At 44.3% G+C, this 27730-nt stretch overlaps 1 protein-coding gene and 1 non-coding gene across 2 annotated transcripts; both read left to right on the plus strand.

The window, feature by feature from the left end:
* The first annotated feature begins 1799 nt into the window (after positions 1 to 1799).
* Positions 1800 to 27149, plus strand: eif2ak3 (eukaryotic translation initiation factor 2-alpha kinase 3). The gene is given in 20 exon segments (XM_028977562.1): positions 1800 to 2740; positions 13715 to 13844; positions 16952 to 17017; positions 17019 to 17147; positions 17441 to 17571; positions 17866 to 18124; positions 18763 to 18928; positions 19322 to 19450; positions 19537 to 19659; positions 19799 to 20019; positions 20111 to 20223; positions 21270 to 21392; positions 22056 to 22205; positions 22946 to 23465; positions 23827 to 24000; positions 24097 to 24267; positions 24362 to 24463; positions 24548 to 24610; positions 25625 to 25729; positions 26535 to 27149. Coding segments are annotated over 20 exon segments (3186 nt in total). The 5' UTR covers positions 1800 to 2486; the 3' UTR covers positions 26592 to 27149.
* Positions 9756 to 9858, plus strand: LOC114802880 (U6 spliceosomal RNA). The gene has a single exon (XR_003751811.1). It is a non-coding gene; the product is annotated as a U6 spliceosomal RNA (small nuclear RNA).
* Positions 27150 to 27730: the final 581 nt, after the last annotated feature.

Raw genomic sequence — 27730 nt, forward strand, 5'->3', positions numbered from 1 at the left:
CGACATGTCCACAATCATAAATACATTAAATAAAAGTAATAAACCTATTCCTGGTAGTGTGAGGGTTTGTTATATACATATATATTGTATACACACACACACAAACGCACTGCCCACAATACATTAGGGCTATAGAGGGGCAGTGGCAGCCTAGCGGTTAAGGATGCGGCCCCGTAATCAGATGATTGTGTGTGTGCTACACACAGTTCTGCCAGGTCATGTAGGGGTGGGTTTGATCATTCATTCTCTGCTTCATCTGGTCCCAGATATGCTCTATGGGGTTCAGGTCATGGGACACTGATGTCCATACCATATGAGGCACTCCCAACTTCCTGAAGTCGAGCTGTGACAATTCTGTCTTGATTATCATCCATGAACAGAAAGTTGGGGGTGTGCTGGTGGAATTGGGGGATGATGATGGGTTCTCTGAGGTAAGAACGTGCAGTGACTGAGCCATGTGCTGGTGATGCCTGCCCAGTTACACAAAGCTAACCCTGGGGACCATGTTGAAAACAAACACCGTATGTATGACAAAGTCTCTCACAATATCCCTAACTTATTGTGAGTCGTGTATATATAACGTCTGTTGTGTTACTCAGAATGAAACAGTCAACCTGTGGCATCCGCTGGGTTTGTTCTGCTGAACCGTCACATGCTATATGTCTCACTCTATCATGTGATCGATACAGAAGCGTTTCGAATCGAGTGGATTTTTTATGTATTTATTTATTTATTGCTGAATATAGATCACTACATTTTTAAATTGCTATAAGGAAACCTGGAAGTTGCCGTTTTAATACAGCTAAATTCAGGTATATCTGAATCTAGCTGTTATTGAGTAAATTCCTGCTGACGGCTCTGTACTGGGATGCGAGTTATTTTCAAGCAACACCATCAGATTTTGAATGGCTTGGTGATTTTTAAAAAAAAAAAAAATTGTATTGGCCACCGTCCATGTTACTGTTGCCACCTGCTTAACAATGAGTTGTTTCTCTTATGGTGCATGCCACAATTTGTAATTCTTTTGCCTTGGTTCACCACTTCTACGCTTTTTTATGACGTAAGGGCCCTACTGTGCCAAGTCAGCAGTGGGTAGACTCCTGATAAAAGTTGTCAATCCCACTACATTCAAACTCCATATTAGTCCCAAAGGGGGGAATTAAATGGCGATCAATACACACTCCAGACCATCACAGCTGGACCAGCCTGCAACGTCCTGATCCCCCTTATCTGCACCTTACAGCAGGAACCGGGCGAAGTGTTCTGGCTTTTATGGTGCTGCTTGGTCCTCAGCAGTCCCATCTCATTACTTTTGCAGAGCCGCCATTGGCTGGTGTACTTTGGGAGAATAAAGGCCAGTGTGTGTGTTTGTGTCTGCAATTTCCTCTGCTTTATCAGTAACCCGTTCCTAATCACCGAACTGGCCCGATGAGCCCGGACTAGCACAACTTTAGCTAAATTGAGGGGGATTAACGTGCATTTAAAGAAATCTGGGCCGTGCTGTGCGACGATTTCACGTCAGCGCCAGTGGGTGGCGCTTCGAGGATATGCGGCCTTATACTTGCGGTGCAAAGTTCACCTACAAAGCAAATACTTCAAAGCGCAGTCATCATTCGGGACTTGCAGTCTAAAATATCAAATGAAACCGCGTTAAAGGGTTGATTATTCTCTTGCTTTAAATCGTTTCTTTTTTCGATTACTTCCGCCCACGTGTCCTCACGCGACTTGCCCCGATTCGCGTCCGGACGAATCACGGTCCCGGAAGAGCAACTCTAACACCGGGGGAAGTTGTTGAGTCGTGAAGCGGACGGCCACGTCGATGTTTCCATCGCAAGCCGACGTGACCCGTGCGACCCGCCCCATTCTAGTTCGCGTAGCAACGGAATTGACTGACAGGTGCTGGCGTCGAATGAGAAGTTTGTGTGCATTATGCGGCTCACTGAAAGTAATGTTGCGTTTAATTTTTTTCATTCATATACTGCTCATTTAATTTTATGTACAATTTAGTATGCAAAATTGTAAACGAATGTTGTTGTATCAGTGAATTTGTTGTGGAACCGGTGACATGTGTCGCATCCTGGACGTCCCTCCAGCGTGTTGCCTCAGCGCCAAGCCCCGCCCCCTTCACATGATCGTCCAGTGAGAAGCGGTGTTTGGGGGCGGGACATCTGGGCAACACGCTATGGCGAGTGACACGTCGGCCGACCAATCGGCTACTGCTCTGTGGACCAATGCGCGGCTGGAGACGGGGCGGGAGCAGCGTTGCCACGGCTCTCGGCGCGTCAGGTATAAAGGGAATATCATGGTGCCCTAGTGGCTCTGTGTGTTTACTTTAAGGAAAGCGGCAGGAAGGCGGAACTGTTTCTCGCGGAGGCTGTTTATTTGTTACCCTCGTTTCGTTCTTTTCATTTTCTTTGAATAAAATCCACTTTTTTTGGGGGCCTTTGCTATGTGATTGCCTCCACACTAATGAGACTCTTTTACCAATGGAAAAGGGGCTTCAGTTCATTTCCCTGGTGCTCCTGTTGTTGCTCCGGGCGCTGACTGACGGCTGTGCCGCTCACAGCCCGACCGGGAAGCTGGCCTCCGACTCGGCCGGAGACGGGCTCGCCGAGCGCGGCCTGGGCAGCGTCGGCGCCGTGGGTGCAGGGGACGTGACGGTGGAGGACGACGAGGGCTACCCCGCCGGAGACGGGGAGGAGGAGACGGGGGACGGCGAGGCGAACCTGCGGCGCGAGAGGTGAGGAAAGAACCCGGCCGGCCAGCAACGGTTCTGGGGCTCCGGTCTGTCGGGGGACGCGCAGAAAGTTTCCGAGTCCCGCTCATTCTAACTCTGAGGCGGCGTGTTGACGTCATGACGCCTGCCGGTCGGAGGAAGGTGACAGTCCGATGGTGATGATGGTGCTGGCGATGGTGATGATGGTGATGGTGTGTCCGGGCAACTTTTACGTCTGTCGGTGTGAGGAGGCTCCAGATGGAGCGACGCTGTTGATCCGCGCAAGTTTGGGAACATCGTGGAAGAAAAATCTGTGCATTAATGGATTTAAAGAACCCGCTATACGTCTTTATAGAACTCTGTAGGTTGCACGTGTATTTCTAGTATTTATTTCTCGTTTATTAAAATGGTTTATGCGGTGATGGGCAGGCAGTTTGTTTTACGTTATGTTAGGATTTTAGACACTAAGATTATTACTGTATAACATCTTGGTGGCAAGAGATGCCGCTGTAAAAGTTGGTGTCGCCCCTGCATCCCTGCTCCCAGGCCTGGTCCCAGGGACGCGCCGCCCCAGACAGGGACGTCTGCCCTGGGGGGCCGAGCAGCCGGAGACCCCGCCCTGACAGCAGCGCACCCCTCGCCCTGCCATGAGGAGAGAACCTGGAAAGAGAGGTCGATGGGGGAGGAAAAATAGTATATATTTTTTTGCGTTTGTGTTGGGAGTTCTTCAGTTTTCTTTTCTTTTTTTTCTTTTTTTTTTTTAATGAATGAATATGCGCGCTCCCCGTATAACCTACTTTGAGGGTGATATCAGCAGGCCTACTGTGAAATGAGGCTAGAACATCCCTAAGCACCAGACTTGTCAAAATGACCGATTGCAGGCTCCAGAAATGTGTGTTAGAAACCTCAATTGTGTGTGTGTGTGTGTGTGTGTGTGTGTGTGTGTGTGAGGGTGAGTCGGTCTCAGCCCATTTCACGTCTCTGTGTGTGTTTTTAACGTATTTTGTCGACGCGGAGTGTTTTTCTCCTCCTCTACTCGTCTGATATCTGCGGTGGAAATCGCTTCTCAGCTGTCATGTCCCCGCTGTCACACGTAGGCTGTGTTTTCATCTTCCCGAGCGCAAATGAATAAAACACAAATACATCTGCTCACTGCCATATCTGCCACTGACACACATTCGCGCTGTAAACACACACGCGCTCCCGCGCTGCCCTGTGCACGTGTGTGTGTGTGTGTGTGTGTGTGTGCTTTCACGCTCCTGCCAAGCTGCGAGGTGGCAGCTTTATGAATTGTGCATGGCATGGTGAGAGTCGATCCCCCGGTTCAGCTCCGCTGCCGCCAGCGGTGTCCTGACCGGGGGAGATTAGGGGCTGAGGGGGCGTAATCCCTTCCTCTCGCTGCAGGGTCTGCTGTGACCCGCCCCGCCTCAGGGGTTAACTTGAGAGTTGAGCCTTCACTTTGCTCCCGTTTAAAGGGTCACTCGTGTCACTTTGACCTTTAGCCCCTCGATGTGTGGAATGGGGGTTTTTCCCCCTCAGACAACTTATTCTGGTTCATATCAACTTGTTCAAACTAACAAATCCCGCCCACTCCCCTGAAAACCCCCTCAAATCCAGAGACAAGTCAATAAATCATGAGGTACATAAGGCAATATGTGATCAGGTGGATTGTACTGTAGACCCCACCATGTGCATACACATTTAAGTGTTGTCGAGGTCTCCCTGTAGAATGTCCTTATTAATCAAATATTAATTCTAATATTAAAACAGTGTCTACAGTATTGTAATACTCAAGTGTATTAGTTGTTGTTTTCCTGCCGTCACAGTCGTAGTCAATAGAAATAGTCACATAGAAATTGTCCTTACAACTTTATACAGTTGTACAACAGCAAATCAGTGGTTATGAACATTTATGAACACATGAACACTGTATGGTGTGTGTGTGTGTGTGTGTGTGTGTGTGTTGGTATCTGTTCTGCATTGCCTCTGCAGTTTGCTGCATTATACATTTGAATGTCCATGAATGCAGAATTGGAACAGTAGATCTTGGGCACTCCTCACAACTGCTTCTGAAATCGTGTGTGTATGTTTGCGTATTTGTGTGTGTGTGTAGTTGAGGTTACCAGCCGCACGCTGGCTCAATGTCACTGCGGGAGCGAGACAAGCAGCTGCCCTCACACCCGGTACTCTGGTGCATACACACACACATGCATCCATGCACAAACGAACACACATGCCCGGAGACTCAGACGAGCCACAAGTGTTTTTGCTTCTGGGCAGCATATCTGTGATGGTTAAAAGGCTTTAAATAACAGGGTGAGGCTCAGATTAGATATTTTTTTGCCGGCTCTTCATTTTAACTCCTACATGTGCATACACAAACACACAATCTCTGCAGTCAAAGCTCACACTCCCACCGCTCCTCTGTTCAACCCCGAGGCATTCCCTGCGATGTGGGGCAGACTTGCTGGGGGAAGGATTTCCCATGGGAGCCTTTCCTGTGATTCTCAACCTGCTTGTGTAGCCAATGGGAGGTTGGTGTCTGAGGCCCAGAGGGACCTTTCTGAAGTATCACCGCTCCAGGAAGTGACTCGGGATTGTAAGGTCGAACTCATCTCAGTGAGGGGAGTTGAGCAATTCAGTTCAAACAAGACTGATCGTTTTGATGAAGTGGAACATAGCGCTTCAACTCCTCAACCTCCATCCAAAACCTTAAAGCTCCTCTTCAACCCATAACTTTCAACACTGGTGTCTTGGATGTGTAGCATTCCGAGCGAACACAATGAAAAACCGTGTTAATAACGGTCACTGAATCACTGGAGAACACTACGGTGCTGCAAATTTGTACGCAACACATGCGAGAGGTACACATTGTGGTTGCACCCATTCGACAAAAAAAAAGGAAACCAAACCTGTGACGTTTGCAGATCTGCTGTCTACAAGCCAGCGCTGGCATTACGATTTCCTGTTACCCAGGAACGGTTGGGGCGGCATACTTTTTGAAAACATCTAATAAAAATCTACGTTCTTCTTCTAGCGTTCTGCCAGAATAGTGACTTGTAAGTTTTATCAATACATAGAGTGAAAGAAATAATTATTTGATTCCCTACTTATTTTGTTGTTGTGATTTTTACTCCAGACTAGGCAAAAAAAGTTGGGGCAAAAATATGATATCACAGTGAAATCTCGATTTTGATTTGTAACTTTTTTTCTTTGGTTGTGTTGTTCAGTAAAAAAAAATCTATGTTCCTTTGTAAAAAATATAGTCCTATAGAACATTTCTGAAGAGATTTTAATCAGCTTATTTAAAACCAGATACAGCACAAAATATCAACAAGAGCAAAAATTTCCTCTTTTTCACACCTTTGGAGTACAGTCGTGGAATGGCAGTGCTGGAGAAGTTTTTTTCTGTTGGGCAGCTTGTATCATATATCAATTACTTTCAGCAGACTACAGTTTTGATGGGAACCATGTCTTTTCTTGAAAAAAATAGTTTAGGAGGTTGTCCTTTTAAATAGCCATCCAACACGCAAACCCTTGCAATGCAGACTTTGCAAAATAATGACCATTTGTTCGTAATCGTGTGAGTTGCTTTGTGAATGAAACAGTGTGGGGGAGTGAGAACTGTACGTCAGTGCCGTGGTTTACTTTCGTTTAGCGGACTGGTGCAATTGGGCTGAGAAACATGACATAGAACCACAAGAGATTGATCGAATGTTGTCTCTATAGACAATACTACTATCTTCCCGCTTTTGTCCTCACTGTCTCCTATCGTCATATTTCCTCTACTCCTACTCCAGCATGGTCTCCCCGTTTGGGTTGTCCATTTTCTTCCCACCGTCCAAAGACATGCACACGATATTGCCCATAGTGTCTGTGCTCCCTGCAGTAAGCTGGTGCCCCGCCCAATGCCTGCTGTCCAAGCATGAGCTTCTGGCTGCTGTGACCCTTGCTTGGGAGTAAGTTATGGATAATGATTGAGGTGTAATTTCTAAATGTATGGCCCATTTTAGAGAATCTATGCAAATATTCGGGATTGGACGGTCAACATATAAAAGGAACAACTCGCATGAAAGTGCGATCAGATCCGCTGGAATATGTTGAACCGAATTAAATTGGACGAGAAGAAAAGCAGAAAACGTCTGCCTTCGAGACTTGGGTGCTCAGTAGGATAGCTTAGTAGCATAAATTGCTGCTTACACCAGCATTTTCATATAGTGCTCATTGCTGCTGGAGTGCAAATAGTGTAGGTAGCTGTTTCTCAAAGGGTGCAAGGGGTTCTCATTGCAGCTTACACCATGGTGTAGGTAATGCTCGTTTAAATAACAAATTGTGCACGCTGGGTCCTTCCACTGGGTCCCTTACACATGACATCGGTGTGCATCTAACGTCCCAGCAGAAATCATGTCAGCAAGTTCCCACGTCCCTTTCATCCACAGAAGGGGAAATTATGGTTTCTGTTGCACCTGAAATAGTTTGTGTGTGTGTGTGTGTGTGTGTGTGTGTGTGTGTGTGTGTGTGTGTGTGCGCGCCCTCCCCCTCCCCTCCCAATGTTGACTCTCTGTTGCGACTAGCAGCAAGTCCAGACTGACGGCATGTGTGTTGCTGAGTGTGAGAAAAGTTGTTTGCTCTCCATTCATCCCTTCCACGCTCTCCTTCATACGTGACCCGAGGCGGAGCGAAGAGGGGGAGCGGGAGAGGGAGGTCATGCGCAGGATGGCTCTGTTGCCAAGTCAAACATGTCCTGGCTGCTGAAGGTCTCGCCGCCCTGATAAAGTCTGACCGCTGCCCTGCTGAGGAACCTTCTGGAAGCGGCCCCTTCCAGCACGTGGTTCTCCAGAAACCGAGCGATATGTGTCCCCTGTGTAACGCTGGTTCGTGTCACTTTGCCTCTTTTTAAGCGGCACCGACTCCCTGAGGTGTGAGGTGAGTGATGTGGCAGATTATCGTCACAACAGTCTCTGGATCAGTGCGTTCTGAAATTTGCTGCTAAAACCCCCAAACTGCGAAACAGAGGAACCCATAGGGGGAGCAAGTTGCCTGTTTATTTTTATCTATTTATTTTAGTGTGTGTGTGTGTGCGTGTGTGTGTGTGTGTGCGCGCGCACATGTGTTGTAGCACACGTCTCAAGTATGTTTTTAGGTACCCTCTCTGCCCCCTGTTGCCGGCGGTAACGCCCCTCTTACCAGCCACCCTCCTGTCTCTCGCTCCCTACTGCTTAGCAACAGCCAATCGTGTGCTCCCAACCCTGCAACTTGTTGGCCAATTAAACGACGGGAGGATGGAAGTGCTTAGAATTTGAGTTGGCCGCGCCGAGAGAGAGAGAGAGAGAGAGCGAGAGAGGGAGGGAGGGAGGGAGGGTGGAGGTGGTTGGGGTGATGGAGTTCGTGCTCTGTTTCTGTTTTTTTTTTTTTTTCCTTTATAGTTCTGTAACCAGGGAGAGTTTTAGTTTGTTATATTAATAGCCTCTCCCAGGGTCCGGAGAGTGGTCTGTCGTCCTCACTTTTATTTCTATTTTTTTTTTCTCACCGTTTTGCCTGTTATCCGTTGCTGTCTAGAGTTTTTTCTTCCTCCGAGGGACTGTGCTGTATTTTCTTTCTTTTTAACTTTGAAGTAGCTTTCTTCTGATCTGTATGTAGTAATGATTTTGTCAAACTGTGAGGGGGGGGGGCTGTGTGCAAAAGAGTCAGTGAATTTAGCAGATGACTTTGTAGGAAAGTTTTATGTCAGTTGTAAAGTGGAGTGATCTGCAGTTCATCATCTACTGCTGTTTAATAAGGGTAATTAAGGTTGATCAGCAGAGTTACAGAAGGCTGGAAGAGCTGGAAGTGTGAGTGTGAGTTTAACATTTCTTTCCCGTCCATGCTGGGGCCACACCCTGCTGCACTGCAGTACTGTGTGTGGTTGTGTGTGTACTAAAGAGAGGTGGAGGAGTGAAGGGATGGGCACTAGGACTCAGTTGCCCACATGGTCTTCTGTTGCCTCCTCACTGCTTAGCAACAACAAATCAGCCACCCAGATCGGGTCCGGAGCTCAGCCAATGAGGCGAGTGGACCACGGCGCGTCTGAGGTTTGATTTGAAGCGCAGAGCAGATGCACTGCGATGCAGCCATTGTCTCCAACTGACAGCACCGTGCCTGAGTGGAACTTCGCTTCATGGAATTGATGGAAATGTTCTGCGTGTGCTCTCCTGCTGCTTTAGTCATCTGGAACCCTGGCATCTTCTCCTACAAAACATAATTCGAGAGAGTAATGGCTGTGTTTCTGAAACATGTTTTTTATAGAACAGAAGGGACATTGTTATAGAACAATGAAAAGGACAAACTCTTTCGTAACTCATTTATGCATGCAAGTATATATATATACACACACACACACACACACACACACACACACAGTGGGGAGAAGGAACTTATTCAGGGAGGTGACCAAGAACCCGATGGTCTCTGTGCCAGAACTCCAGAAGTTCTCTGTGGACAGAGACAGAGGAGAACTTTCTAGAAGGACAACAATCTCTGCAGCACTCCACCAATCAGACCTGTAGAGTGGCCAGATGGCACATGGCTGCCTGCCTGGAGTTTGCCAGAAGGCACCTGAAGGACTCTCAGACCATGAGAATTAAAGTTCTCTGGTCTGATGAGACAAAGTTTGAACTCTTTGGTGTGAATGCCAGCCATCACTTTTGGAGGAAACCAGGCACCTCTCATCACCAGGCCAATACCATCCCTACAGCAAAAATATCAAAGGAGTGGCTTCAGGACAACTCTGCGAATGTCCTTGAGTGGCCCAGCCAGATCCCAGACTTGAATCCAATTGAAAATCTCTGGAGAGATCTTAAAATGTCTGTACACCGACACTTCCAACCTGAAGGAGCTTGAGAGGTGCTGCAGAGAGGAATGGGCCAAACTGGCCAAGGAAAGATGTGCCAAGCTTGAGGCATCATATTCAAAAAGATTTGAGTCTGTAATTGCTGCCAAAGGTGAATCAACAAAGTTTATGACTAAATATCTTTTTGACGTGATTAAGACTAGTTGAGAATAGCTTCGGCAGCACATATACTAAAATTGGATCGATACAGAGTAGATTAGCATGGCCCCTGCGCAAGGATGACATGCACATTTGTGAAGCGCTCCACATTTTTTGAGGGCAGTGGTGGCCTAGCGGTTAAGGAAGCGGCCCTGTAATCAGAAGGTTGCCGGTTTGAATCCCGATCCGCCACTGAGGTGCCACTGAACAAAAGCACCGTCCCCACACACTGCTCCCCGGGCGCCTGTCATGGCTGCCCACTGATTACTAAGGGTGATGGGATAAATGCAGAGGACAAATTTCACTGTGTGCAACGTATGCTGTGCTGCTGTGTATCACATGTGACAATCACTTCACTTTTAAGAGTACATAAAATGCCTGTCATGTGACGATAAGTATAACAAAGTTATAATATTGTTCACTAATGCAATTGAGACTAAATTTGTTTTAAAAATCACTATGAGACAAGTACGTCTCCGCTGTTTCTTAGTAGACTATAAAAATAAAAAGAAAATGGGAAGTTTAGCAGAATGTCACTCCTACATGTCTTCAGAACTTGAGAGTTCTCCGTCTAGTTAGCTTTTACCTGCTACTCTTGGGTATGGTACATTTTTGATGTGTCTACAAGCTCAAGTTCATATTTTTCATGTATTTCTATTTCAGTTTTGAGTAAATCTACATTAGCAGTAGAATTTACTGTGATGCCACTTAAAATCTTGCCTAGGGCTCCAAATTAGTTAGGGCCGGCCCTGAATAATTTAATAATAATAATAATAAGATAACCTTGTTTTAATTGTGAAATGGCTTTGACTAAAAGAAAATGTTGCTTTTGTCTGTTCTATTAGGTACATGTACAATACTGACTGGTTAAGTAGAGAAAAAGAATTAGATTAAAATACAATTTTCATTGACTAGCCTAGACTAAAATAATCATGGATTATTCTGATTAAAAGTGAAAGTAAAGGGATTGTCATTGTGAAACACAACACCCAGTACACACAGTAAAATGAGGCCTCTGCTTTTAATCCATCACCCTTGGTGAGCAGTGGGCAGGCATGACCGGCGCCCGGGGAGCAGTGTGTGGGGACGGTTCTTTGCTCGGGATTCGAACCGGCAACCTTCTGATTACCACCTCTGCCCCTCCTCCAAACTAAAATACTCAAGAGTTTTAGTCGAGTGAAACTTGATTAGACCAAAATGACAGCTTGACTAGACAAAAACTGGCTGCCGAAAACAACTATACAATGTAGGATTGGTACAGAAAAATCTGATCCTTGGCTGAATCCCGCCCTAACATAACATGTTCATTTACCACGACCCTCTCCCGATGAGCTTACGTCCACTGCTCAGTGCTCATTACGACCGTTTTGATCATCTCCCAGGCCCGCGGTTCTGCGACACTGACCCTACACCCATTTTTTTACAGCATTTATCAGACGCCCTTATCCAGAGCGACTTACAATCAATAGTTATAGGGACAGTTTCCCTGGAGCAACTTAGGGTTAAGTGTCTTGCTCAGGGACACAATGGTAGTAAGTGGGATTTGAACCTGGGTCTTCTGGTTCACAGGCGAGCGTCTTAACCAGTGCACACAGTCTTAACCACTAGGCTACTACCACCCACACAAGCACGCACACACACACACACACACACACACACACACACACACACACACACACACACACACACACACACACACACACACACACACACACACACACACACACACACACACACACACACACACACACACACACACACCTCAGCTGAGTGGGTTCGTGGAAGCTTTTTCTTCATTCGTTTTTCGCCGTGTCTTGCTGAGCTGTCGCCACGTGCTTTCCATGCGCTCGTATTTTCATTCTGTGTGTGTGTGCGCGCACACAAGATCAGTGTTCAGTGTACCATGGTTACAACCAGCAATTTGCGCTTACTGGCTGAGGTTTTTTTTTTTTTTTTTACAAACTGGCTGCTATTGGCCTGCCGCTGACTGCGCCTTTGTAATTGGATGGAGAATGTGAGGAGCTGTGACGTGATTGGTTGAAGCGCCCACCAGCTACTCCACTGTTGTGATAGCAGCCTGGTCTCATTTTGTCAATGGAGTGCTGTATGTGTGCCGTGGATTTGCCGTGGAAGCGGGAGAGAGTAAAACACAGAGTAGATAGCAAGACCTCGACACTTAGTTGTGTGTGTGTGTGTATGTGTGTGACTACAGCCTGACTGACACACTTTTTAAAGTGTCAGTCCCTCCGCACAGTGTCACTACAAATTAGTGTCGTCTCGCACGTCAATGTTTACACTCCTTCTCACACACACACGCAGGTATGACCTGTCACACCACATCAGTGTATCATATATACACACACACACACACACACACAGCCGTGTCAGCTCCTCTCATCTTATTCTGACAGGACTTTGTAGTTTGTTTCAAGACGCCTGATAGGCTGCCAGATGCCTGTGTAAAAACAAAACACCCTGGGCCCTTTCATTTGCTTGTTTGATCTCATTTTTTACTATTACTATGTTCTCTTATGTTTCTTAAAATATATTTTCCCTCCTGCCTGTCCTGCCTTTTCGCCCTTACTCGATGCTTGTTGAGTGGGCGTTGCCTGCTCCCCTTTCCAGCTCCTCACTGCACCCACTGCTTAGCAACAACCAATCAGCCTAATATTTTTGGAAGAACCTGCCAGCCAATGACATGCGCAGGACCCTTGGAGTTTGCCGCTCTGTATTCCCATTGGAGGACGGAGGGGAAAAACATCTCGGGCTGATGTGTTCGGAGTTGTAGAGTTCTAGAGAGTGAAAGTGATGCTGAAAAACACAACGAAAACAAAACCAACAAGCAAAAGCAAAAAGGAACTATTTTAGTCGGTTTGGGAAATTGTTCAGTGTGGATGCCAGATGTTTAGCTCGGGGGGGAAAAAAGGCTACAATTTAAAAGACTAAATTTAGACTACAGCAGTATATATATTTTTTTTAATTGATGGGATTGTTTCTATAAACATATAACTTTTTTTTTTTTGGTTTTTTAAACTACAGATTTACATTTAAATAGACCAAATATTTCCGTGTTATGGAAATGCTAGAAAATTAAACTACTAATATTACTACTACTAGTAATAATTCATAATGTAATACTACTAATTAACTTAGGAAGGGTTCAGCAGTTGACACAGGATGAAACAGGAGGGTTATGTCCACGTCAGTCAGATTTGGTTGAACTGATCACCTGATAACTGATAACTCATCATGTTGAAGAAGGTGCGGTCATGGAAGGGCTGCCATAGAGTGGCAGTTTTTGGAGGATTTTTTTCCCCCTGCAATATTGAATAAAGTGTTGTCTGCACTGCATCAAATGAAATAAATAGTGTGTGTGTGTGTGTGTGTGTGTGTGTGTGTGTGTGTGTGTGTGTGTGTGTGTAAACACTTTCTATGTCCTCCAGTTCCTCAACCTTCTTTGTCCTCTGAAAATTCTCTGAGGACTTCTGCACCATAGGCACCCTGCTTTGCTTCTGCAGAAGGGAAGTGTTTATTGTCTTACTCTGAGCTGAGGGGTCAGGACTCGCCCTCGCGGGACTTTGTGTGTGAGAGAAGATTAATGTACATGTCCTACTCCTCCCCACCTCCCAAAACACCTGTGTGTGTGATACTCCTGGTTATTATGGCAACCGTGCTCCTCGGCCAATCACAGAGCTCTTTTGGACAACTAGCCAGTGAGAGAGCAGGAGTTTCCTGCTGGCAAATCATTCCAGTGGGTAGTCTTAGGAACTGAGAATTTCTGAAGGGTTTTTGCTGTCTGGCTGCAGTTTAATGTTCACATGAATCCACCAATCAGGTAAATGCTGCAACCATAAAATTGCATGTCTGTGTGTGTGTGTGTGTGTGTGTGTGTGTGTGTGTGTGTGTGTGTGTGTATGCGTGCATTTCCAAATACTCAGTTGGCCTATTTTTTTACCTGTTTTGTCTGTCAGGGCCCTGGTGATAATCAGTACCTTGGATGGCCGCATCTCTGCGCTGGACCCCTATAACCAGGGCAGGAAGCAGTGGGATCTGGATGTGGGGTCAGGCTGCCTGGTGTCATCCAGTCTCAGCAAACCTGAGGTATACACACACACACACACACACACACACACACACACACACACTAATGTATCTACATAATATGTTACTGAAAAGTTCAGATTGGGAGGAGCCTGATGATGGACTGCTTCCTCTTTTTTTTTTTTTTTTTTAGTTCTTTTAAACTAGCGCCTGTCAATATGTCACATGCACAAAAATCATTAAAGAGAGTGTTTCTGCACAACAAACACAAACTCTGTAGGGTGAAGATCACAGACATGGGGAATAGCCTGGAGGAAGAACATTTGGCAGCATCTGAATACACACACATGCACTGGGTCTACAAATATGGACAATGTGTGTGTCTTGAAGCAGTTTGTACATTTAAGAGCTTCTGCATGGCCAGACCTCTCTCCCCTCTCCTGCCTCTGTGTGTTTTGACTGTAGGGCTGTTTCAACATCAATGTTTTCTGTCACCTGTGCTATACAGCCGAACAGAGTAATGTGTGTTTGTATAATGGTTTGTATGGATGTTTCAGACTGTTAGTGTACAATATTATAGGGTACACGCTGTAGTGTAAATTCAGTCATATGGGGCATTCGTTTTCAATTGTGTGTGTGTGTGTGTGTGTGTGTGTGTGTGTGTGTGTGCATGCATGCGCCTGCACTCGGTATGTTTTTGTCTGGTGGATGTCGGTAACCTGGAATGCCTGGCTGGTCTAGATCCTGAGATGCTATTGGCTGCAGACTCACCCCCTCCTCCTTTCTCCCCCTCCCCCTCCCCCGCAACGCCTAGCAACCAGCCGCTTTGATTGGCGGGCTCTGTCCCTAAGAAGCAGTCTGCTTGGTGATTAGAGGCGTCTGCCCTATGCGATTGGCCAACAGCGTGTCTCCAGCAGGGAGCCCTCACCTATAGGAGCGCAGCGGGGGTAAAACAGCATTGTCTGCAGAAACAGCGAGAGAGGGATGGAAGTAGAGGGATGCCACAGGCTGTGTACTGACTCATATTGGGGGGGTTGTGAGGATGAGGTAATGCCTTATGTGAAGGGTGATGTCATACTCTCCTGCGCACACACACACACACACACACACACACACACACACACACACACTGACACACTCAACACGCACTGCATCGTTTCATCTCTGGACTGAACAGCTTTGGCTGAGAAGTGATTAACAGTAAAGACACCAGAGGCTGATGTTCAAACATCTCACACATACACACTCGCACACATTGATGATTTTAGCAATTATATAAAATGGAAGTGATTGCTGTGATGCGCGCACACACCAATTTTTTTTATTGCAAATGATATGTGGATTTTGCAAAGTCAGCAATTTGTCAGCATTCTTTTCAGTGTACTATGTACAGCGTACAGTGAATTAATATACAACTGGTGTCCACTAGCAAACATTTACATTTACTGAACATATGGGACTTCCTTTATCTTAAAGGTTATGACTGTTTGTATGCATACATACACACACACACACACACACACACACACATTAATGATCACAGTTAGTCCAGTTAGTTGACAGGTCCATTCATGCTGTGCATGGTGCAGCTGAGGCTGTTTGCTGTAAATAGCTGGTTCAGTGGGAGGTCCATGTAAATGAAGTTGCAGGAACATTTAAAGCACGCAGATAAAAGCACTGTTTGGAATTTTTGTTTTTTTACACTGTAGCGCTCATGATTTTCAGAGGAGAAAAATAAACATTGTAGGCTTTGATGCTGTCAAGTAAAATGAGTTCTTCATGTCTACCACCAGGGTGTTTGTGAATATTTCAGAATATACATGTAGGAAGAACAACAAACCTTTATTTCAGTTGTAGCTAAATGTGGCGTTTTTATATTATTTCATATTTTTGTTTATTTTGAAACCATAAATATTCTAACAGAATAAAACTCTGTGGCTCACAGCCTTTAGGAACCAATGAACAGATACATTCCTTCAGAAGAAGGTCAGAAAGGCTGAACTGCTTGTGCTGATGGTAGATGGGCCTGGACCCATTACATTTTATACTCAGTTTCTGGGTTCAGTGAAATATCTGTCGTAATTGTTTTCATTAGCATTCCGATTGTGAAACAAAAAGCCAGATTATGCAATTAGATTTACCAAATTGATCTGTTTGTATCCACCTTCCAATTTACTGAATTGATTTTACATTTACGCTAGTAAGCACGGTTGTGTTGCCCTCAGCACAACTTCACAGGCGAACACACACTCTTCCGCTGACCTTTCTATTCTTTCAAGTGTGACCCTTACCTTCCTCTTGTTGATCTGAGAAGATGACATCACCTGCCTTATCCGTCAGCCAATCCCTGCTGTTCCTCAGTCTGCTCAGAGATCTCTGTGCTCTTATTGGCCAGACTTAAATGAAACACTTCAGGTCACATGCCTGTGATCTCATTCTGACTGCTGCTTTCTCAGGTGTGTGTGAGATTGTGTGTGTGTGTGTTTGTTGAGCCCTTTAGCTAATCTCACAGTGGATTAGGGCCAATTGGCACATTAAATTGTGTAATGATTATGTATGTGTGGTAGTAACCTAGTTAGTAAGACACTCAGCTAGTGAACTAGGAGACCCCAGAGTCATTTATTGGAGTCATTTATCCCTGATCATTTATTATACCCCTGAGAAATTCTGTAAATATCAATGTGTGTGTGTGTGTGTTTAAATGAGATGTAAGAGTGCTACAGCTCTTAATCTGTAAGTAACATTTGTGTAACTTTTATATAGTATTTTGCATTAAATTGCATGTATTCACTCAAACTCTCTTCAAGTCTATTGTTCACAGCACACTGAAATACATTGGTTTAGAGGAAGATTAACTGAAGTGTTGTGTGCATTTCATACATTATTAGAATTCCCATTTACATTATAATAAGGAGAAGAATGTTATTGAGTGTTATTTTGGGTGGTAGTAGCCTAGTGGGTAACATACTCGCCTATGAACCAGAAGACCCAGGTTCAAATCCCACTTACTACCATTATGTCCCTGAGCAAGACACTTAACCCTAAGTTGCTCCGGGGGGGGACTGTCCCTGTAACTACTGAAGTCGCTCTGGATAAGGGCGTCTGATAAATGCTGTAAAGGTAAATGTTATTAGTCAGTTATCAGCGGTGTTTTCTGTTCCCCGAAGGTATTTGGGAATAAGATGATCATTCCATCTCTGGACGGAGCGCTGTTCCAGTGGAACCGTGACCGGGGAGAGCATGGAAGCGGTGCCTTTCAGCGTAGAGTCTCTGCTGGACTCCTCCTTCCGCATTGGAGACGACACCGTGCTGGTGGGTGGGAAATCCCTCACCACGTATGGCCTGGGTGCCTACAGTGGGAAGGTCAGTGGTAGTGCTGCGCTAGCACTTTACTCCGAGGCACGAGAAGAGCTTTGAGGCCCCCTGATGCGTTAATTCGCAGCCTTACTTAATCCTAAACTGTTTGCATGTCCTTCAACCCCCACAAATTGGTGCGGAGATTAGAATATGACTTGTACGTTATACGCCTTTTGTGTAATGTCTAAACAACCTTATGAAGTCCTACAGTAAAATGCACTGTCCCTACTCGGTGATGTTTAGAACGGAGGAAGACAGAGTGCTGATTTCTCTCCACATGTGTCTCGCGCTCTCTGCAGCTGCACTACATCTGTTCAGCGGTGGGCTGCAGCCGATGGGAGGGAGAGGAGGCGGAGCCTGAAGATATGATGTTGCTCCAGCGGACGCAGAAGACCGTGAGAGCGGTCCTACCCCGTAGTGGCCTTGAGAAGTATGAACTTGTGTGTTTTGCTGGTCTGGACATTTATTAGTAAAAGTGGAATTTGCTTTCCGTTAAACGTTTAACCTATTTTTTTTTTATATTTTTACTTTTAATTTTGCGTGGTATGTTATTTTTTCTGTACAGTTCTCATGCTGTCAGAATAAAAATGAGCCTCATTATCATGACAAAAAGGCTGCTGTCAAAGCCTTGGAAAAGAGCTTTCTTAGTAATTCTCAGATGATGGCAATGTGATGACAGTATAGCTGACAGATCTCTCTCTCCCTGTCACCTCTCTCTTTTCAGATGGAATTTCAGCGTGGGGAGCTTTGAGCTGAAGTTTGTCACAGAATCAAAGTCAGGTCTCAACTTCCTGGAGGGGGAGCCTCAAGTGAGAGAGTGGTCACATGAGAGTCGACATGTGATCCTAGACAATGCAGACACAATCCAAAATGCACAACCCCACTCTGAGCTGCTGGATCTGGTTATCAAAGTGTCTGTGCCCGACTGGAAGGTGATGGCCTTCAGTAGCACACCTGGAGGTCAGCTGATCTGGGAACACCAGGTAACAAACTGTAACCTCTAAACTAAGTCATGTGTCTCCTGAATGAGAAATAAAGAACTATTTGCAAGACAGGAACCTGACAAATAACTTGGAATTTTGTGGTTGTCTCATGAAGTGTGTTCATGACGTGTGGTAGTAGCTTAGTGAGTAAGACACTCAGAAGACCACAAAGCCGCAGGATCAAACCCCACTTATACCATTGTGTCCTTGAGCAATACACTTAACTCTAAGTGTCTCCAGGCGGACTGTCCCTGTAACTACTGATTGTAAGGTGCTCTGGATAAGGGCGTCTCATAAATGCTGTAAATATAAATGTTTAGCTTAAGAAATCTTCTCTTGTGTCTGGAATGAAATCACCGGAAATCAGCGCATAGACCTATGCTCTTAGTTCTAGTTACAGGGTATTTGAACACTGAATTGTACAGACTGTGAAGTGGTTCTCATTGTGATACACTGCAGCACAGCACACGGCGACACAACGAAATGTGTCCTCTGCTTTTAACCATCACCCTTGGTGAGCAGTGGGCAGCCATAACAGCCGCCCGGGGAGCAGTGTGTGGGGACGGTGCTTTGCTCAGTGGCTCCTCAGTGGCATTTGAACCGTAAACCTTCAATATCATGACTCTTCCTGCACACAGTTCTGCACACCGATTGCTGCAGCCTGGTTGGTTGGTGGGGGAAAGGTCACACCCCTCAGTCTGTTTGATGACACGTCCTACTCTCCGGACAAAGATGGTGCTGGAGATGAGGAAGAGGACATCATGGAGGAGGCACGTGGGGCTATGGAAAACAGTGTCTACCTCGGTACGTATACACACACACACACACACACGTGTTCACTTTCATTCTAATGTTAATATTTTTAATTTTAAAGAACGTATTGAAGAGTGAAAGGTTGTGACTATATTATGATTTATGTATATCTTATCATGAATACCAAATTATTATCTCTTGATTTAAGGTTTTCTGTGCCAAAATAAAACATATAGATGACATGGTTAATTTATGGATTGACATCAGCACACCAATTTGTATGAAGTTATGGTGTTTTTTGTCCTTCTGCTAAAATGTCTCAAACATTTTGTTCTCGTCATTGTAAACTTGATTGATATTTAAGTGATGTCCATATATATATATAAACTTTCATGGATCATACAGGAAGACATACCTTACTAAAACGTGATTCTGTGTGAACAGGTATGTTCCAGGGTCAGCTCTACCTTCAGTCTTCAGTGAGAATCTCAGAGAAGTTTCCATCTAAACCCACAGCTCTGGATGGTTCAGAGCTGACTCCACTGCCTACAGTTCGATGGAAGCCCCTTATACGTGAGCACCAACTCACATGCACTTCTGATCTTTACACTTCCTTTCGTGTACTCATATATATTTCCTCCTCCTTGTGTCTCTTTAAGATTCCCCCTCTCGCACTCCAGTGCTCGTCGGCTCAGATGAGTTTGATAAATGTCTCAACAATGACAAATTTTCCCATGAAGAGTATAGCAATGGAGCTCTGTCTGTCCTGCAGTACCCCTATGGTAGGAATTTTTCAGTACACAACAGTACACAAAATAAATTCAATGAACTTTAAAAAGATTTACAATAAGTAGAATCCATATGATTCTGAAGTGTGAACAAATGCAAACAACATATCTCTTTATTTCTCCCCCTCTGTAGACAATGGGTATTACTTTCCATACAGTGCTCGTTACCGTGAGCGACGGGCAGTGTCTGTTCGTTTGCTGGTTGGGGCCGGTGATGGAACATCTGGTCGGAGGAAGGACCCAGTGCTGCTGTTGCCCTGGTGGAAGGAGATTCTAGGCACAATCATCTTCTGCATAGCCGCCACCACCTACGTTGTCCGCAAGTTCTTCCATCCCAATACTATATACACACGGGTAAGAGAGCTAACACACACACGCACTAAATACACCACTGAATTAACACAAACAGATTGTACCAACACATATCACTCTATCCCATCTACAGCAAAGGAAGGAATCTGAGACCCAATGTCAGACAGACAGCAAGTTCGAACTTGAGGCCACAGAACCCAACGATGTGGTGATCACAGAGACTTGCCCCAGCAAATACGTGTCCAGGTACTTTTCCTCACGACATCATCTATGAAGACTACACAGACGCATCATATGATTTACAGGATGTCTCCATGGTTACAATGATCACACAGGTCTTTCTGTGGATATAAAAAATATCCAAATTTCGAACTAAAACTATGCTCTCACTTACAATCGGGAATTTTGTTTCATCGTGTACTGGTCACCTGCATTCAAATACTGTCAAATCCCACTTCTGACAGATAACCCATCTTTAGGGCAGTGGTGGCCTAGGAAGCGGCCCCGTAATCAGAAGGTTGCCGGTTCGAATCCCGATCCGCCAAGGTGCCTCTGAGGTGCCACTGAGCAAAAGCACCGTCCCCACACACTGCTCCCCGGGTGCCTGTCATGGCTGCCCACTGATTACTAAGGGTGATGGGTTAAAAGCAGAGGACACATTTCATTGTGTCACCGTGTGCTGTGTTTCAGTGTTTTACAATGATAATCACTTCACTTTCACTGTGTACATTTGTTCAAACATGATTCATTTCTCTGCACTGCATTTTTTTTATTTTGCTGCAGAAACCATTTGACATGAAAATAGACCTAAAGATTGTGTGGGGGTGAAAGAGGTGTCAGAGATGTCAACAGATGAGGTTCACAGTGGTGTTCTGTTATGGATGTTATAGGCATGTGCACATCACACCAAGTTTATGACTGCTGACACTTGTTTGTTATTTAGCTACTGATCCTCACTGGAATTTATGGTGCAAATACAGAAGACATGTATATGTGCATAGTCATCAGTTGCATGTGGTCTTTATAGTGAATTAATTGCCAAGAATAATAGTTCAGATATAATGACACTCACACACACACACACACACCGTCATGGTTCCTGCTCTGGCAAAGATGTCCATCTGTCCCATGGTCCATCCATGACACACACACATACACATGGTTCTTTTTCTTAACAGTTTTTACTCTTAGCTATGCCTAACCAGGTTTGTGTAGTTTTTACATTTCATGTGCCACCAATGTGCATCAAACATTTAACTTAAAAAAATGTGTGTGTGTGCTTCACCCATTAGGTACTTGACTGATTTTGAGCCAGTGCAGTGTCTGGGACGTGGTGGATTTGGTGTTGTGTTTGAGGCTCGGAACAAAGTGGACGACTGTAACTACGCAATCAAGAGAATCAGACTCCCCAACAGGTAATCCACACATGCTCAACCTGCAACTATCTGTACTTTATTGTACGTTTTAATTCCTTTATTGCTTTCCTTACCATCAGTCGTGTTGTGCAGAGGTAGGATTGGTACAAAGGTCTACACAGTGAATAGCCCTATTTGACTAGTGTTCAAATCCATATTATGGCAGAAACCGCTCATGGTCAGGCAATACGCAAAATTTCAAGAACTTTGAATGTATCCTGAAGTGCAGTTGCAAAGACCATCAAACGCTGGTTGCTCTCATGTGGACCACCCCAGAATAGGAAGACCAAGAATTACCTCTGCTAGGGACATCAGCTGTCGCCCTGAGAATCCTCACATTAGCAGCTCCTCAGATTAGCACCCATGTAAATGCATCACAGAGTTCAAGTAGCAGATACATCTCAATCAACTGTTCAGAGGACAGCTGCCAAGAAGAACATTAAATATATTGGCTTGGCCAGGAATGGACTTTAGACCAATGTAAATCTGTGCTTTGGTCTGACAAGTCAAAATTTGATATTTTTGGTTCCACCTACTGTGTCTTTGTGAGATGTAGAAAAGGTGAGCGGATGGTTTCCACATATGTGGTTCCTACCGTGAACCTTGGAAGCTTTTTTATTTCCACAAAATAAACATAATGTAAATGATGTGTTTCTGGAACAGGGAAGTTGCACGAGAGAAAGTCATGCGAGAAGTGAAGGCCTTGGCGAAGCTGGAGCACCCTGGCATCATACGCTACTTTAATGCCTGGCAGGAGAGCCCCCCAGATGGCTGGCAAGAAGAGATGGACCGGCGATGGCTCAAAGACACTAGGTATTGTAACTTATCTCTAAAAGAATTGAATCTTATTTTTGTGTTATAGTAATATATGCTATTAATTCTATTCCGCCATACTATTACAGCAGTACTGGTGCTCCAGTAATAATGCTGCTGCTCTGACACTACTACACTCTCACTACTCCCACTGTATTCCATGTCCGTACTACTCTACCATTTTAAGAAGTGCTAATACTAATACTAAAGCAGTAGTACTTCTACATTTACATGTACGGCATTTATCAGACACCTTTATCCAGAGTGACTTACAATCAGTAGTTACAGGGACAGTCCCCCTGGAGACACTCAGGCCTAAATGTCTTGCTCAGGGACACAATGGTAGTAAGCGGGATTTGAACCTGGGTCTTCTGGTTCATAGGCGAGTGTTTACCCACAAGACTACTGTATTGCTTCTATATCACTTCTATATCAATTATAATTATACTATTTTGGGTGGTAGTAGCCTAGTGGGTAACACACTCGCCTAGGAACCAGAAGATCCAGGTTCAAACCCCACTTACTACCATTGTGTCCCTGAGCAAGACACTTAACCCTAAGTTGCTCCAGGGGGGGGACTGTCCCTGTAACTACTGATTGTAAGTCGCTCTGGATAAGGGTGTCTGATAAATGCTGTAAATGTAAAAATGTAAAAAATGTTGTTATTACCACTTTATTACAACAGAAGTAATGTTGTCAAGCTAATGCTTTTATGCTTATTTTCATTCTGTTGTTTTCAGTGTGGCAGACTGGCCACTAAGCTCTCCTGACCACATGGAGGCGTTGTCTGTAAAGGTTCCAGTGGTGAAAGTGGAGAAGTGTGAAATTTCATGTGTGTGCAGCCAAGAAGAGGAAGTCAGTGTGTGTGTGGAGCATCTGGGGCCTGACAGCCTCATGTCTGACCCTGAGCCCAACCTCGACACTGAGATTTCGGACTCGCCACACTCTTTCGAATTCTGCCCACACCGCACGTTTGCTGGCGACTGCACGTCTTCCTCCTTTGACATTGTTTTTGAAGACTCTGGCTGCCATGACAACCGAGATGATGATGAAGATGATGATGATGAATCAGAGCCTGCAGGTGGTGCTGTGGAATCCACAGCCACTCCCAGTGAGAATGCTGTATTGGATACCATACACACGCCACAGACTCCAGTTGCTTCCGGTCCCATCTCTTCATCACCCCCCCGGCCTTCATCTCTGGCACTCAGCCAGCCTGCACCACTGTCAAACCCCTCCCGTCCTGTGGGAACCCCCAAAGTAAGAAACCTATATCTATATAAACATGTTTACTGCAACATTCATTACATACTTCACTTTATTACAGTAATCTAATAAAAAAAAACGAATGTATTTTTGTAGTTTTGGTTTATGAAATTTGAATATTTAATTTCTCAAAATCGTGTAAATTACAATGTAAATAGCACATACACAATAATTAATTACCTGTACTATTACAATGTCTATCTTCAGATGCCATTTTTTTCCTTTGGGAATGGGGTTTTATGTAAATCTTCTCCATTGAGTGTGAGAGTTCTACGAAGTCATTGTGTCTATATATATGTGGTTTGTATCAGTGTGTGGGGTGCAGTTTATTAAAGAACTTGGACACCCCCTGCAGGTCTACCTGTACATTCAGATGCAGCTGTGCCGGAAGGAGAACCTGAAGGACTGGATGGCGCAGCGCTGCTCGCCGGAGCTCAGGGAGCATGCTCAGTGCCTCAACATTTTCCTGCAGATCGCAGAGGCTGTGGACTTCTTGCACAGCACTGGTCTGATGCACAGGGATCTAAAGGTACAACATACGCAAAGACACACCCACATTCAATCTCTAGACAGATGGACAGAGAGCAATACAGCCTGATATCCTCTCCCCCTCTCTCTCCCCCAGCCCTCCAATATCTTTTTTACGGTGGACGATGTGGTGAAAGTTGGGGACTTTGGGCTGGTGACAGCCATGGACCAGGAGGAGGATGAGGAGATGAGTGCCCTCACGCCCATGCCTGTGTATGCCCGCCATACCGGCCAGGTGGGCACCAAGCTATACATGAGTCCAGAGCAGGTGAGTACAGGAGCACATAACTGATCACATGATTTGCAAATGAATATAAATATAAATCAACATCCGTTTTTTCTTTCCTTGTCTCTTTCTGTAGCTGTCTGGGAACTCATATTCCCATAAAGTTGATATTTACTCTTTGGGTTTGATCCTGTTTGAACTGCTGTGCCCATTCCGCACTCAGATGGAGAGAGTCCGGGTAAGAACCGAATCTCACGGTCTTTCAGGCACACACATCGCGTTTTTATTTCTTTGTTTGTTTCATTATGTTTCTCTGCTCTAGACTTTGACTGAAGTGCGAGCTCTGAAGTTTCCGCCTCCTTTCACTAAAAGCAACCTTCAGGAGGTAAGAGTGACTGACTGACTTAATGTGTGGGTTTGTGTTATCGAGTGAATTTATTATTTAGGCTTGAGAAGCGTATACGACGACACACATGTTACGTATATTTTACCTATAGTTAGACCAACCATTTTTTCTTTAATGATCAGTTTGTTCTGCCTCAGCTTTCCTATGTTTGTATTTGCTGCCTTCTGCTGTTGTGGTTACGTACTGCATGCTGTCTCTAATGGTACTTTTCCACTAGGTCACATGTGTCAGACTCAAGGCCGTGGCCTGCATCCCGTGAGATCACTTTGTGTAGCTCTGTTATTATTATTATTATTATGGGTGATATGAAGCATGGATAACACACACACACACACTACAGATCCCATAATGCTGTGCTTTAGTTGCTTTTTCCGAACGCTATCCTTACACTGCAGCTAATCAGTACATAGTACAGATGCAGTTTCCACGTTGACAGCAAATGGGTTGTGAAGCAGCTTGAAATTCTTTGTTTGTGCTTCAAAATCACCAAAGCATCGTGCAAACTCAGTGTGTAGGGCACTCGGTTTGGGTTTCACTAAATGGGATCTGTACTTTTTGTATCTGTATTTTGCCTGGCCATAATAATAGATCTATATAAAGTGATCAGATGAACACTGGACATTGCAATGTTTTATACATTTATACAAATTCTATATACCTGTATGTATGATTTTCTTATGTGTAAGCAATCAGTCTGCAGTTGGTGATTTTTGCAATGATTATTGAACTTATGTACAATCTTGTACATGGCTTTAGGAGTTTAGGAGCCATATTTTCTGTGTAGTATAATAAATGCGTTAAATCTTGTAAAACTTGATTAAGTTCATTTTGGGAAAAAAAAAAAACTATTTATAGTTTTCCCTTTGAAGAAAAAATGACTACAGCTCAAAACCATACAGTGGAAAAGTACCATAAAATATCATCTGACAAGTTCCTTCATTTGAATGTTTTTAGCATCATTTCTAAATTAACTTTATCTCTATATACCTGCAGACAGAGATGGTGCGCTCCATGCTGTCCAGAAACCCAGCCGAACGTCCAGAGGCATCTGAAATCACAGACGCACCACTGCTCAATGACCTGGAGCTGCCCTGCAGGGTGCGCCAGAGATCCCGCACATACAGTTCATCTTCTACTGGGCGACCAGCGCGGTCTACACACTCACAAAACCACACGCCCACGAATGACTGACTTTTTTTACACACATAGCTCTGGCTTCTACTTTTGACTTCTGCAGTAATTGCTAATGGAAACTGGGATTAGCAGACCACTTCCTGTCTGCATGTCTTAAACAGGAGGTCAAGTGTCTATTTCCTGTTGAAAGCATTTTTATTTTTTTTTAAACATGAAATTATGCCGGTGACTGGGTGTGTGGTTCATTTGGTCTGTATATATATATTTGGGTGGGAGGATGGACTAGATAATGCACACACACTTTTTTTCTTTAATGCCCTTTGTGTGAGACAAAGCCATAATCATTGGGGCAGACTGATCTGAGCAAAAGAAGGTTTCTACGCAAAGGTGTGTGACCTCTGACTTGTTGGGGTCAGTCAATATAAAGATTTCCACGTGTCGACGTATTGTAAGAGTTTTTTTTACATGCAAGAGGCACCAAATGTGACTGTATGTGCATTTCTGCATCACTGAGAATATTTTGATGCCTTCTGAGGAGTCGGGTAGTTTGCTTGAATGTGGTTGTGTGTGTGTGTGATGGTAATTATGATGATGAATTGAGAATCAGATCTACCAAATATGACAAATATGCCCTTAAATTGTACTATATGAAATATGAATTGTAAGTTTTCCCTAATGGTTTCTTTGACAACCAGGGACCGTTCTTTTTGTATATTGTGGACTTTTCTCTAATGACTCATTTGTAAGGACTTTTTTTTTGATTCTACAGAAGAACTGCGAGTCATTTTCTCTCTCAGATGAACTGAACAGGTCTGGAAGTGCGTGAAAATTAACTGATTACAGTCACATGCTTAGATGTGACAAGGACCCTAAACATGAGCTAAAGCTATGATTTCACATGCACCACCATTCAGAAAAATACTGTCTCCGGGAAGAAAAGCCCATGGGTGCTCTGCCATGCGGGGATTCTCTCTGGAATAAGTGCTCCTGCACCACCACTGTTGCTCTTCTCTGCCAGTTTGCCACCAGTCTGCTGGTTCAGGATGTTTCTCTTTACTTTGGCAGAAAGAGACAATTATGACAATGTGAATTTTTTTTTCTTATTATCATTATAATTAAACTTCTGTCCAGATCGTGGTACAAGGATGTGCATCGTTGCCAGTTCTCCTGTGAGCTATGTGACCTGCCTTTGGGAACAGTTCCATTGTCTTTCCATGTAAATGTGTTTATTTGCTTTTATTTATGTTTACTGCTGAAATCAATCCGTTGGGATTGGTGGTTTATAAATATATGAATATAAGAATGTGTTTCAGATAATGAAGCGCATTGACAAACTGTGACTTCTTATAAGTCAGAATTTAATAAACACAATGATATTTGTACATTTTTGTATTTTTTTTTTTTATTCTAGTGATTTGTGAATCACTGAAAGATGTACCCATAACAATTTAAAAATGTACTCTTTATGAAATAGATTTCTGACTAAATTCAGATTGATAATTATAATAATAATTATTATTATTTTTAATGATTTTGTTCTTTTCTCACCCAAAGGCTCCCATACCCATTCAGTATGTGAGTTGCATTAATAGGTTTCAACTATGTATAAAGATTAACAGTCTGGATGAGATTCCCTATGAACGGTCGTATAATTACAGAATGGCCAGTGTAGCAACAGTCTGGAATTAAGTTCCACTCTCTGCCAAATGTGTCCATTTGGCTCGCATTAGCCTCCTTCCTGTGTATTATTTTCCTTCCTGTTTCAAATGAATTGTTGTCTGCGAACACTGAACCACCATCGCAGAGTCGTTCGCTTGTCTGTCTGTAGTAGGAATATGCCATAAAATAATTATTGAGACATGACAATACTACAGGGTACGTAGAAAGAAATATACATGCACACATGCATCTCTCTGGGAACAGAAGGAGGAAAATATCATGCAACATACAACTTTAAATATATTA

The sequence above is a fragment of the Denticeps clupeoides genome, chromosome 1 (genome assembly GCF_900700375.1).
Source record: "Denticeps clupeoides chromosome 1, fDenClu1.1, whole genome shotgun sequence".
Classification (NCBI taxonomy): domain Eukaryota; kingdom Metazoa; phylum Chordata; class Actinopteri; order Clupeiformes; family Denticipitidae; genus Denticeps; species Denticeps clupeoides.